The sequence below is a fragment of the Hypomesus transpacificus genome, chromosome 21 (assembly GCF_021917145.1).
Source record: "Hypomesus transpacificus isolate Combined female chromosome 21, fHypTra1, whole genome shotgun sequence".
NCBI lineage: Eukaryota > Metazoa > Chordata > Actinopteri > Osmeriformes > Osmeridae > Hypomesus > Hypomesus transpacificus.
In genome coordinates, this window is record NC_061080.1 from 5,234,350 (window position 1) to 5,248,289 (window position 13,940).

At 42.5% G+C, this 13,940-nt stretch overlaps 1 protein-coding gene across 1 annotated transcript in view; it reads left to right on the forward strand.

Annotated features, from left to right (window-relative positions):
* The window catches only part of ptk7a (protein tyrosine kinase 7a), a 29,177-nt gene that overhangs the window by 11,936 nt on the left and 3,301 nt on the right, over window positions 1–13,940 (forward strand). Inside the window, exons 3-18 of the mRNA XM_047043980.1 lie at window positions 702–804; window positions 1,223–1,407; window positions 1,693–1,840; window positions 2,062–2,192; window positions 2,417–2,683; window positions 6,952–7,088; window positions 7,350–7,485; window positions 7,596–7,715; window positions 7,896–8,045; window positions 8,454–8,598; window positions 9,068–9,195; window positions 10,949–11,143; window positions 11,391–11,555; window positions 11,842–12,095; window positions 12,576–12,656; window positions 13,165–13,316. Coding sequence (XP_046899936.1) covers window positions 702–804; window positions 1,223–1,407; window positions 1,693–1,840; window positions 2,062–2,192; window positions 2,417–2,683; window positions 6,952–7,088; window positions 7,350–7,485; window positions 7,596–7,715; window positions 7,896–8,045; window positions 8,454–8,598; window positions 9,068–9,195; window positions 10,949–11,143; window positions 11,391–11,555; window positions 11,842–12,095; window positions 12,576–12,656; window positions 13,165–13,316 — 2,497 coding nt within the window. The remainder of the gene's footprint in view (window positions 1–701; window positions 805–1,222; window positions 1,408–1,692; window positions 1,841–2,061; window positions 2,193–2,416; window positions 2,684–6,951; window positions 7,089–7,349; window positions 7,486–7,595; window positions 7,716–7,895; window positions 8,046–8,453; window positions 8,599–9,067; window positions 9,196–10,948; window positions 11,144–11,390; window positions 11,556–11,841; window positions 12,096–12,575; window positions 12,657–13,164; window positions 13,317–13,940) is intronic.

Below are 13,940 nucleotides of genomic sequence, written 5' to 3' on the forward strand. Positions count from 1 at the left end.
TCAAATTATCTGTATAAATCCAACTTGTCAGTATTTTACTTACTATTAACGGTGCTTTACTATAGTTTGTATAATTTGTGAGTATTACTTTATTAAATCACCCAGTTCATTATTTTAAATACTTGAGTGCATTTGACATGACCCCATTGGTTGCATTACACTTAAGTAAATCACATACATTTGCCGTGTATAACACGCCTTGCTCAGAGGATGCATGTTTCCAAACGCATCCCACATTCACCAGCTTCCTTTTCTTTTTTGTTTTTTTTAGCGCCTCCTTAAGAAATAACTGCTGCCCCTTACTTATTCAACAGACCCCACTATGAGCCAGGGCTTTTCTTTCCCTGCTACTCATTTCCGCAAATGGGGAAAAAAAAAAAACGTAAGGCGGGCCCGCATGAGAGAAAGTTATTTTGAGTTTTCGGACACAGCCGGACAAAGCTGTCTTTATGCCTCTGCCAAGATGAATCGCTTGTGATGCGAGGTCTGGCCCTGTCGTGTCATCGAGCGCAGAGTGTTGGGCTGAAAAGAGCGGCCTGTTTTTGTTGCCGGTGCAAACTTGCCAACCAGACGGTGTGAATGGACTGGTCTGTTTTTGTTAATGAGGAGCGAGAGGGGTTTGACCCTTTCTTTTTCCTTTCTCTTTTGCCCTCTCTCTCTCTCTTCCCTTCTCTCTCTCTCACCCCCCCCCCCTCCCCCAGGGTTAGAGAGCGGGGATGTGACCCTGAAGGAGCCTGCGACTGAGCAGGAGATTCAGAGCTCTGCCCCCGTCATGCTCAGGTGCAACATTGATGGGCACCCAAGGTGAGGACGCCCAATACACCGTATACATTTTTTTTTATTTACACATCTTGGAATACCGACCACTTTGTTATTCACGCAAAACAATTCCGCTTTTTCACAAGGAAATCGCTCACTTAACCAAAGTAGTCCAGAGTTCTTCATACTGTCAGCATAACTATAGAGATGGTCAAAACACCCTGCTTCTGTGTCAAATTAATGTGCTTCATCTACTAAAAGCTAAGTAAAATATAGAATTGTTTCTGAAACGATACAGTGGTGGAAGATAAGATGTGTGTGTGTGTGTGTGTGGAGACAGCTTATCTTCCACCATTGCATTGTTTACATACATTGTGTGATTGAAACATGGTCTAAATGTGTCAACACACAAGGGGTCATATACTACATCTTTATGTTGTCCTTTTGTTCCTCTACCCCCCAGGCCAACGTGCCATTGGTACAGAGATGGCATACGTCTGCCAGAGAGGACACACCAGATCAACAACAAGGAGCGCACCCTCACACTACCCAGTGCCAACCCCGAAAACAATGGCCTGTACTACTGCTGCGCCAAGAACGCCGCTGGCCATGTCTGCAGCAACGCCAACTTCACCCTCAACATCATAGGTGGGCCAGGAACAGATTCTTTGGACAAAAAAAAGTACATTTTCGCAAGTTATAGGCAATAATAACATATGGGCTTAGTCTGAAAGTGATACAAAAGGTTTGAATTATCATGTGAATTGTCTTTGTATTTTACTGAGTAACTCTCACACTGGAATCCATATGAGATTCATAAAAATAAATATAAAACAATTATTTTTTTCTGCTTTAAGGAAATAATAACTAAATGTATTTGTTTGCCTTTGTTCATACCTAAGTAACAAAAATGGCGGTTCTCTCTCCTCATAGATAAGAGCTACCCTCAGCCCGTGGTCTCCCCAGAGGACGTGGTGGTCCTGAGGAACGAGGAGGCTCTCCTGCGCTGCCAGTTCTCTGCGGAGCCCCCACCCACGATGGAGTGGTACCACGAGGACGAGCTTGTCGCCAACAAGTCACGGTGTGTTTGTGTGTGTGTGTGGGGGGGCAATTGTTGTGTGTGTGTGTGTGTGTGTGTGTGGTTGTGTTGGTTCACATGCACTTCATTGTGACGACTTGTTTGCCTGATATAGAGTAGACTTGCAGAACCATGACAGTGAGTTTGATAGTATTGACACACATGCTGTTGGAATCATTAGATTTATTCTAGCTCTTTGCTTGTCACACCTGGTCTCTCCCTAGCTTGGTTTTATTGGCCAATGGCTCTCTGCTGATCACCCAAGTGAAGCCTCGGAACATTGGTCTCTACAAGTGTGTTGCCAAAGGCCTTAGTGGTCCCGCTGTTACTCTGAAGGCCACTGTTCGGTTAGCAGGTAAAAACACTTATGCTGATGCACACACGGTCCACATACACATCAAAAGAGGTTTATCTAACTATAATCTAACATAATCTAAATCTATCTAGCCCATTCACGTATGCCAGTTGAGCTCAATTAATTCACATTAGCCTTTGGTAATATGCCTTGAAATGCATTCTCCTCTCTCTTTCTCCCTCTCTTCTACCCCCCCCCCCCCCCCCCTCATCACCCACAAACAGAAATTGAGGACATGGGCTCTGGTATAAGCCATGTCTTCACCGACGACACCCCACAGCGCATCCCCTGCCGGTCCCCTCGCGGCTACCCGGAACCCGATGTGTGGTGGGAGCGTGACGGGAAGAAGGTCGCCGACGAGGGCCGGGTGCACCAAAGCGGCCTGTCCCTGGTCTTCAACCCTATCTTGAGGGAGGACTCGGGCACCTACAGCTGTGTGGCACAGAACAAGGCTGGGACCAAGAGGCGGGAGCTGACCATCACTGTGGCCAGTAAGTAAAAGAAAGCCTGTCAAAAGGGGTGCATGGCATTATTGCTTAGCAATAGCATTAGCTTTAGCAGGACTGCTTAGAAATAGCATTAGTGCCTAGCATTATCGTTAGCAATAGTGCTTAGCATTAGCATTTGTGCTTAGCATTAGCATTTGTGCTTAGCATTAGTGTTTTGCATAAAGCATAAGCATTTGCACTAACAGTCCTTGTGTTTCAAAATCCAATACCATTTAGTATGCCAGATAAAGATTTTGTATGTCCCAATACATAGTATATTAAGTATACCAAAAATACCAGGATGTCCTTATTGCATTCAGGTGCATTTTGTAGAATGTAAGCCAACATGCTTTTCTGGCTATTCTGACCCACAACCCTCAGAAAGATACATCACAACAACATTCTGAACTACAGACATGACAAACTCACAAGAGTAGAGCTCTGGCTGCCCTCCCACAGGATGCACGTTTCTGGTCAGCTCCTCTGTAAATATGTAGCACCAACCATTTTATCAACAATATTGACATTTTACATTTACATTTGTCATTTTGTGTTACAAACTGTCAAAAATGTATGAGCAAGAGGTTCAAAGTACAAAATGTCCCAATCATAAACTGTATAAAGATGGAAGACGTGCAGTGTTTCCCACAGATTATAAATCTAATTGTGGCAGGGAGGGGTGGGGGTTGTCAGACCGGGGGGGGGGGGGGGGGTCGTAATAATTCCTTAGTTAATAATTTGTTACACAGTTAATTTGTTAATAATTTGGTACATTAAATATTAATCCAAAATGATTCACACCTTCACAAATTAACAACAACTAACATCATTTCTGCATTATGCATGTAGCAACGCTAGTGCTAAACAACTATTTAACTGGTCGGCTCCATGACGCCGAGTAAGTAGCTAGCTATTGAGACTTCTCACCAAAAGAACAAAGGGGAAACTTCGAGTACTGTAAGTCGCTCTGGATAAGAGCGTCTGCTAAATGACTAAATGTAAATGTGAGTAAGGTACCTAGCGAAAAGTAGCCTCAACTTTCCTCGACTTTTAGCTACGGCACTAATGCTGAAGGCTCGCTGATATAGCTGAGTTTTCTCAACGACAATCAGGTGAGACAAATTTAGCCGTGTAGCTCCATAGACCCATTCATTTTGCACTCATTGCCTCATGCCGGCGATCACCCCCAGTGGAACTCTGGTGGAACTGCAACCAAATTTGGTACAATGGGGCTAAATAGGGAGTGGACAAGCTCTCCGTAGTATGTACTTTGTAAGGGCAGTATGGCGTGAAATTAGTGCCAGGAGAGCGAGCTCTGTAAAAACAATTTGTAACTTGCAAAAAAGATTTGCGTCTCTGTAGAAAAAGATTTGTGTACTTGTAAAAAAAAGTTTTGTGTCTCCGTAGAAGAAGGCGGGAACACTGCTCCCAAAACCATCTAAGACAATCAAATATAGCCATTTCTGTGTCTAGTATCATTGGACATTTTCGTCTGTCTATCACACATGACCTAGGTCGTAGTAATTTAATAGTTTTTTAATGTAAATATGTATACGGATATTTAATTAGACAACCAGTCATTAAACCTACCATTAGTTGGACAGTGTGCAGCTAAATGGCAGGGAACTGGCGCAAAGTATAGTGGTTTTCATTCGAAATGTATTATTTACTGCCAGTGTAATATAGTTATCTGGGTTCAGATTAAATTCCACTAAATTGGCAGAACTACGTCACCTGCTGTTCAAATGTGTACCTGCTCAGTAGCTGTAGCGCAGCATTTAATTCCTCATAGCAACGGAGGCTTTTCTGAAAGGTAACATGTAGTGAATGCTTCTGGAGGACAATATAATATAAATAACGTGAAAGGTATTTAAGGTTGACACAGTTGTTAGGTCAAAAATGGTTAAATTGTTCATTGGACACACAATTATTCAACTTACTACAACCCTTATCCATTAGTTATACTATTAAGAGTGTGTTAACTGAATAATCTTTAAATGTTGCATTAAAGATATGGATGGATATTTTGAACTACTAAACGTTACCAAATGACTCGCCATTGAAATCATCAGCATTCTAGTTTTGTTCTTATTCGCTGACGTTCTTTGATAGACAGACGAAAATGTCCAATGATACTAGACACAGAAATGGCTATATTTGATTGGCTTAGATGGTTTTGGGAGCAGTGTTCCCGCCTTCTTCTACGGAGACACAAAACTTCTTTTTTACAAGTACACAAATCTTTTTCTTCTACGGAGACACAACTTTTTTTTTGCAAGTACACAAATCATTTTCTACAGAGACACAAATCTTTTTTGCAAGTTACAAATCGTTTTTACAGAGCTCGCTCTCCTGGCACTAATTTCACGCCATAGGGCAGCTGCCAGTGACGGCTGGTGGTGATATTGGGTGGGTGGGCTAAAAAAGTGTAGGCTATTATAGGCTACCTTCATCTATAGTTCACGCAGCAGGAAATACATAATTGCATCTGAGATACCAAGTTACAACAGCAAAAAATCGCATTCTTAGCTACACTTGCCTTTAGCCAGTCCTTTCTTTAAAAAATGCTGTAAAGCAAATTCCATGACTTGCTTCTCAGTACATTATATACTTGTGAAATTAGTTGTTGTGCAAAGCTCAAGAACTTTGTCCCACTGAAATGTGGAGTTAGACCGTTGAACAGTTTCTCACCCGTTTTCAGCTCAGGTTTTGTTTAGGCGGAGCAAAACCCAACTTATCTATGTCAGAGCCACCTATCTACGTCAGATCGAAGACGGTTTATTTAACCCTTTCCTGCTGGACCATTCAAATATGGGAAATAAAATTCTCATAGTTTCCGCCTTAGTATCTTCGCCGTCCAATCACCGATTGTATTTCTGAAAACTGCCAGATACTCATGACAACTCAAGCTCAAAGCACATATCATTGGTTAATGGGTTACTGCCATTAAAAAATAAATATATCGTCAGCAACGGCAGCCATAAAGACAAGTTTATTAATATGTGTTGTCAATTAAAAGTCTAAACGAAGAATTTGTTTCTGGGAGTTTTTCAGGAAAGAATTACGTGACCGGTTTGGCTGTTTGTGACACAGGCAGCTGTGACGGTAGTAGCACTGTTTAGCCTCGATTTTAGCAGATTTCTGTGAAACTTGGAAAAACAACATTAACTGGCTAGATTATGTACACTTTAAGCTAAATGTAGTGTACATGCCTTGTTTGGCCAATTCGGTCTATTGTGGAAGAAAGTCGTTTTTTCCAAATGTTCCACTAATCAATAGAATGGTCATAACCTTTAATCAAAATATGATATTTCTAATCTATCTTCTGTTCTAAATTGCCCACAGATTTGTGGATATTCCATCCACTCAAAGTTTTCCTCCATCTTGTTATGAAAGTGGTTATATAATTCAGTTGTTTGATGAGTTATGGTGGATGGAGAAGATTTGTTTTTAAATGGCTGCCTGAAATCACCTTGATAAAGGATGATTTGCCTTTAAGTAATCATATATTTATTCATATCATAAAAAAACCCTAGTTCTCCTCTTCAATATGGTATAAACAGTTAAGTATGATTTAATATGAACATTCATAAAGAATATATGAATATGCATGTTAATATCATATTTCAACAGCATATGGAATGTTGAGAATGTTTTCTTAGGCAGGAACTTGCATTCTGTTACTCAGCTGGTACGATGCAAAACCAAAGTAATTAACACATAAAACACTCAGAGACTGCAGGTTGGTCTGTTCTGATATTCACAATTTCAAAGCCTAATTTAACATACTTGTGTGTTTTTTTTTTCATCGAATTTGGATGGGTAGTTAACAACACATTCTTCTGTGGTGTGATGAAATTAGCTCATTTTCAGTTCAGCTTTACAGCATCTTTACGTCAACTTACACAGAGTACGATTTTGTTGTTTGTCCTTTTAGGTTATTTGAACGTTTGGACATTGTGTCCCAAGTCGCTTTACTTCCAATTTCTCTTCCAAAGAAAACATATGAGAAACTAAATAATCCACCTAATTCAAAATGTTGCTAATGCGTGCTAAGTCAACGTTCACATTCCCCACTCTATCACACACAGTAGCCACCAGCACCTGACTGTACTATGTCCGCTGCGCTTAGCCCCTGGGAGCTGCAGTATTAAAATAAAAAGTATGCAGTTAAGACACAGGGAGTGTCTAACTATTCCGTCAGCAATAATGCAAATGAATTAAAAAAAATATGCTACGTAATTCAAATGCTAACTTGCCTTCCTAACTAGCTGCTCCAGAGTGGGTGGAGAAGCCTGTGGACACCGAGATGCAAGAAGGCCAACCGGGCTACCTGCACTGCCACACCCAGGCCACACCTCAGCCCCAGGTCACCTGGTACCGCAACTTTGCCCCCCTCAGTGCCGAGGTCAGTTTTTATCACCCCACACTGTTTGCAATTTGCTGTAGATCCTAATAAAAGGGATAACTACCCCTAAACTTTCCCTAAAGTGTATCATGTCGCATTGATGAGTAGGAATGGATTTCACACCTGAACATTCTGTCTGCAAAATGCTTAAAATTTGCTAAGATTGAACACTATGAAAAAAGATCCACTAGGATATATGAAAACGTACTCGCATATCAGTAACTTTTTTTTCTTCATGAATTTAATCAACTTTGTTTACAGGACGTTCGTTATAAGCTGTTTCCCAATGGGACCCTGAGGATCAACACGGTGGAGGTCTATGACAGTCACATGTACACATGCCAGAGCCAGACAGAAGGGGGCAGACTGGAGGCCAGAGCCCGGGTCTTGGTACTGGGTAAGACTGATAGATGAGTGTGTTTAGATTTTCTTGACCTTTAGTCTGTGGGGTATATTCTCCCCCCACCTCCAATGTCAGACACGACTGACCTCCTGTTGTGTTTTCAGAGAAGCTGAAGTTCACCCCGACCCCCCAGCCCTCTCAGTGTCTGGAGCTGGACACGGAGAGCACGGTGCAGTGCTCTGCCAAGGGCCGCGAAAACCCCACCATCCTCTGGGCTCTAGCAGGTGTGTGTGTGCACCCTGTTATAGATTGTATGATGTACAGACCCCTTAAAATGTATTCATTATACATATGTGATTTCAAATTTCTCAAGAACTAAACTTTACATATCAATTGTATCAATCAAACAAACTATAATGATCTCCTTTTGTCTCATTATTGATGCCCCCTCGGTCTCTCCAAAGACGGCAGCGAACTGCCTGCCCATGTGTTCCAGAATGGCGGCGCTCTCCACTTCACCACAGTGACGCGGGCTGACAGTGGCAACTACACGTGCACGGCCACCAACCACCTGCAGGGCCAGATCAAAGCAGCCGTGCAGCTCACAGTGGCAGGTAGGAAACCTGCCTCGTTAATAGCAACAACCATAGCTTGCAAGTTTCACACTCTCTTTCTCTCTCCCAAACTCTTTCTCTCTCCTCTTTCTGTCTCCCCCCACACTCTCTCTACCACTTTCTCTTTTTCCCCCGTTTTGTATTTTTCCCATTCTTTCTCTCACATTTTCTCTTCCTCCTATACCGCCTACTCTTTTCCCCTTCCCCACTCTTTCACTCCCATCTTCCATCTCTCTCTCACACTGGCTCCCCGGTTCCTCTTCTCTCACATTTTCTCTTCCTCCTATACCGCCTACTCTTTTCCCCTTCCCCACTCTTTCACTCCCATCTTCCATCTCTCTCTCACACTGGCTCCCCGGTTCCTCTTCTTTATGTCCTCTAACACCCTTCCCCCGTCCTCCCTCCCAGTCTACATAGTGTTCAAGCTGGAGCCAGAGAACACAACAGTGTACCAGGGCCACACAGCCATTCTCCACTGCCAGGCCACAGGCGACCCTGCTCCCTTCATCCAGTGGAAGAAGAAGGACAAGTTCCTTGAACCCAGCAAGAGCAGGTACTGTTAAGTAAAGGATAGGGAAGTACTTTAGTGATCCAGGAAATGGAAATGTTACAGCTGCATTGACAGGCACAGACAAAATATACATGAGTTCCAACACAGATCAGCCCCGACAAACTAATAACGAATTAAAAGCCTCCGTTAGAAAAATCCATTATAATCCATTATAATAGTAATAAATGCTAATGAAGTAAAATCCTAACATTCAGTACGTCCGTAAGGAATTTTAATTAAATAAATTATTAATGTTAATGTGCCAACTATCTCTGGAGGAGGAGATTCCTCAGTGTTCTATGTGGTTTTGTTACCAGTGTAATTTGTGTGAAATAACTTGTTAAAAAGGGCTACTGATATAGAGAGAGAGCATTTGATTTCAGTTAATGTTCCATGTACAGTAATTGATATATGCCGAAATATCTAGGGCACCCAGGGCCACCTCTTAAAGTTGCTGCTGTTGCCCCACCAGGTTCCAGAAGATGCCCAATGGCTCTCTGGTCATTCACGATGTAAGCATGGAGGACACGGGGAGCTACACTTGCATTGCAGGCAACAGCTGCAACATTCGTCACACCTCTGCCCAGCTCTACGTCGTAGGTAAGAGGAAGCAAAACATCACTAATCTTTATTCCTCAAAGCTCTGGAAATAGAAACCCACTGTCTATGAGTCAGATGGCTGACGGATTGATTTCCCGCCGTGCCAAAATGACGTTGTGTTCTTGGGCAAGGCACTTCACCCTACTTGCCTCGGGGGGAATGTCCCTGTACTTACTGTAAATCGCTCTGGATTAGAGCGTCTGCTAAATAACTAAATGTAAATGTAAAATTCAATGTCTCACAGGCATCCCCCAAACCAGGGATGTAATAGATGATACAACAATGACTGAGGAGCCATTTGTTGCTCTTGATGTGAACTAAAGTTATCCCAAATTCTATGGAGGCAGTATAGGTATTTTTTTGTTTAAATATTTCATTACTGAGAAACATTGTATCAGGGTTTCCGCGGGTTCTTAAGTCTTAAAAAGTCTAAAATTCTGAACTTCAAATTTAAGGTCTTAAAACGTCTTCAAAACGGACAGATTTTCATCCGCGGTCTAAAATGTCATTTAATCAGGTCTAAAAAAGGTTTTACGTATTGAGTCGTAGCCTACAAAGCAGAGCTTTAAAGTCTTTGCTACAAAACCATCAGAACGCTGCCATTAGAACGTTGGTTCGGTGTGTTGTAGTTCTTTCTGGTGGATATTGGTGGTACGTATGCGTGATAAAACTACAAATCCCGTGATAAATGCAATACCTGCCCGCGAAATACGTCAGCGTCTCAAAGTTTGTTATAGTTCGGAAAATGGGAAAGTGTACTTTCAGCGAGACAGATCAACTACATTTACATTTATGCATTTAGCAGACGCTTTTATCCAAAGCGACTTCCAAGAGAGAGCTATACAAAAGAGCATAGGTCAATGATCATAACAACGAGGTAGTCCCAAACATTGCAAGCAGCCAAAACATTAAGCCAAAACAAAAATATTCAATTAAGGACTCTGGCTGTGAAAGCGCTGGAGTCACACGCCAGAACGGAGAAACACAAGCTACACACACTCACTTTTCTCTCTATTTCATGCAAAGTTTGTTTTAGCCTATTTTCATTTTGGGGGTAAGGTTTTGGGCATTTGGCACATTGTGTGTGGAAGGTTACTAATGTGATTGCTTTATCTGTAAATTAAATTAATGGATTTTCAATGACTGAATTAATTGAAATATAAGGATTTTTTCAGAATTTCTTTGATTTGAATATTCTTTGGGTAATGCATCGTGTAAGTCTTAAATTTCAGGCTTTATGGTCTTAAAATGTCTTAAAAAGGTCTTAAATATGACTTACTGAAACCTGCAGAAACCCTGTGTATTTGACGGTGCACATAAACCCCACAGGAACAAGAGTTCTGGAAATGGTTGATATCTGGAGGGTTCCAAGTCAAAATGCCAGTCATTTTGGGTTTCTGTATTGTTGAGTTGCATATTGTAGAGCCATCTTGAGATGCTGGTATGACATCTCAGCTGGTGAGGGTTATTTTAACAAGACTTAACTCAATCAGCCTTCTGTCTGAAAATGTACTACCCCACAGCACTGTCACCTGACTGTGAGGCTCTGGGGGGACGATCAAAAGCACTGTGTTCAGCACCACTTTACCATTTAACGGGTGACAACGCTTGTGGCTGTAATTTGAAAACCTGTGTATTTTAGTTTCTTTCACATTTATTCCCTTAAATTTCATTTACTAATGTTGCTGTGTAAAAAGAAAAAGAAAGAAAAGCTTGTTTACCGTTGTTTGTGTGTGCGTGCGCAACACCACAGAGAAGCCAGTGCACCACTCTCTGGAGGAGGAGGAAAGGGCGCCCTACAAAATGATCCAGACTGTTGGACTATCGGTGGGCGCTGCCGTCGCCTACATCATCGTTGTGCTCGGGCTGATGTTCTACTGCAAGAAGAGACGCAACGCCAAAAGGCTCGACAAGGGGCCGGAGGGAGAGGAGGCAGAACACCTCAACGGTCAGTCTCCAGTTGGTGTGTGTGTCATCTTACATAACCCATCCTTGGATTTTCTAATTGATTCAGAATATGACACCAGGTAGCATACTACCAAGGGTTTTACTTATACATATATCCAGCTGGCTCAAGCTGAAAAATAGTTGTAATTTTTTAACACGTGTTTTCTGAAGCCCTGAGTTGCCAGCATTTGGAAACTCGAGGAATTTTGTGAAGGAACCATGCTGTTGTGTGTGTGCGCCCACCACAGGGGGCAGTGCACAGCCCAATGGGCAGGCCACAGCGGAGGTCCAGGAGGAGTTGGCTCTCACCAACATGGGCGGTGGTGCCAGCGGCAACAACAAACGACACAGCAGCCAGAACCCTGAGAAGCTGCTGTACCCCCGAAGCAACCTGACCACCATCACCACCCTAGGTATGGGCGGAGGCATTCACACTGTTATACACACACACACTCGCACACGTGCATACACACTTGCATTGACATGCTCCAATGCGCACATATACACACTAGTTCACGGGGGCCACATTGTGTGGCCAATGGAGCATAACAAAGAAACATACAAACACACATCGAAGCCATAGAAGCCAGACTTTCTTTCTTTCTTTTTTGTTTAAATGTTTCCAATAAAATGGACAATAAAGCATTTGAAAATCTTGAATTGAGGAATCCCTGTAAGTAACACTCCTCCTCCACACAGGTAAAGGTGAGTTTGGGGAGGTCTTCCTAGCCAAAGCTAAGGGCCTGGGGGGAGGGGGAGGAAAAGCGAGTGAGGACGAGGAGGAGACGGTTGTCCTGGTGAAGAGCCTGCAGACGCGGGACGAGGCGGCTCAGCTGGAGTTCCGGCGCGAGGCCGAGATGCTGGGCAAGACAAGCCACCCCAACCTGGCTCGCCTGCTGGCCATGTGCAGAGAGGCCGAGCCCCATTACCTGGTCCTGGAGTACGCCGACATGGTGAGCAACAACACACGTGTGTGTTTGTCAGAGACACACACATCACTCACACACACATACATCAGTTGTGTATTGTATGTATGTATTGTATTCAGCACACACACACCCACATCGCTCATACACAGACATATCACGTCACTCACACATAGCACATGCAAACATGATGCATACAGACATGCATTCATGAACACAGTAGTACACACACACATTCTCTCATGAATATGTACATATTTACTGTACACACACACACGCACACACACACTGCAGTTCCGTCCATAACTCCATATACTCATCTACTCCACCTGTTGGCCATGTGTAGTAAGGCACATAGCATGATGAAACATGACCTGGCTGCAGGATCGAGTAAGTGAAGTCTTACAAATCGCTGTGTCATGCAGATTAGAAATGATGGCTAGACACATTAAACACATCAGTTATAATATCGTTATGAACCTCTGTCTATGGGTTTTATGTTTCCAGGGTGATCTGAAGCAGTACCTCAAGCTGGCAAAAGCCAAGGAGGAGAAGCCCAAGTCCCATCACCTCAGCACCAAGCAGAAAGTGAGTATTTACACCTAGCCCATGTAGGCCACCAATATGTCTGTACTGTGATATGTGTATGTGTTGCACATATGTACAGTTTGAAGTGCCACAGCAAAGTATTAAGCAAAGTATTCTGTTTGAATACTTATCTAAATGACAGATTTAAGTTTAAAAACAGGTTTACATTTGCAAAAATGTCTAAAAACACGTTTGCCATTATGAGTAATTGTGTAGATTAATGGGTAAAATAATTCCAATCCAATTCATGTCCCTTTAGACTTTTTTATACAATAAAATATGCGAAACGTAGGTCTCAGAATACTGTCTGAAGCCACTGTATATACTACCCGATGCTTGACCACACACAACATCCACAAACATCACAAAACAAAAGACATACCTGTCATACTGTCATACTGTACACATACTGTTTGTCAACACACTCCTTATCTTGATCTTAACCTGCACCCAGTCTCACCCAGTTGACTGTCCCTCTCTTCATAATCCTTCTCTCCTGTTCTCCCAGGTGGGAGTCTGTCTCCAGGTTGCCCGGGGGATGGAGCACTTGTCCAATCAGCGCTTTGTTCACAAAGACCTGGCCACGCGCAACTGCCTGATCAGCGCCAAGAGACACGTCAAAGTGTCTGCCCTGGGACTCAGCAAGGACGTCTACAACAAGTGCGTTCCCTAAATATCCCAATGTATTTATGAATTTATTGAAAGCCACAAACAAAAGTGTATATATTAAGTGCAGCAGATAAGAAAAAAACCCTGAGTGGACAGTGTCTTGGTATGTAGACCTGGGCCCTGTTCCATAATGCAAGTTTACCAAATAAGCCAGGCTTATGTCAGTTAGTCTGACTCATTTCCAACTCATTCGGTTCCATAAAGCCAGCTCAACGTAGTTCAAACTCTGCTACTATGTCAAATGCAAAACTCACCTGGTCCAGGGCATGATAACTGTCAGGCTTAGCGCGTGTTGTTGTTTAACCAGACATTAAACTTTCTGACTTTCTTTTCCACTATCAGTCCAATATGTACATTTATAGAACCCCCCCCCAAATAAATAAATAAATAATGTATGCTTTAAACGATGATTAACAAACCTAAATAGCCTACTTTAAACTTATGGCTATATGGTAGTTTGCGATATCAAAAGTTTAGGCTGATTCTACATATGTCTCAATCTAAATGATCCCAGTATAATTATCATAGCTACATAATAGTTAACAGTAGCCTTCAATTGCAAAACGAATCTAACAACAACAAAAAATGCATTCAAAGGCTACTGTATAATGTGTT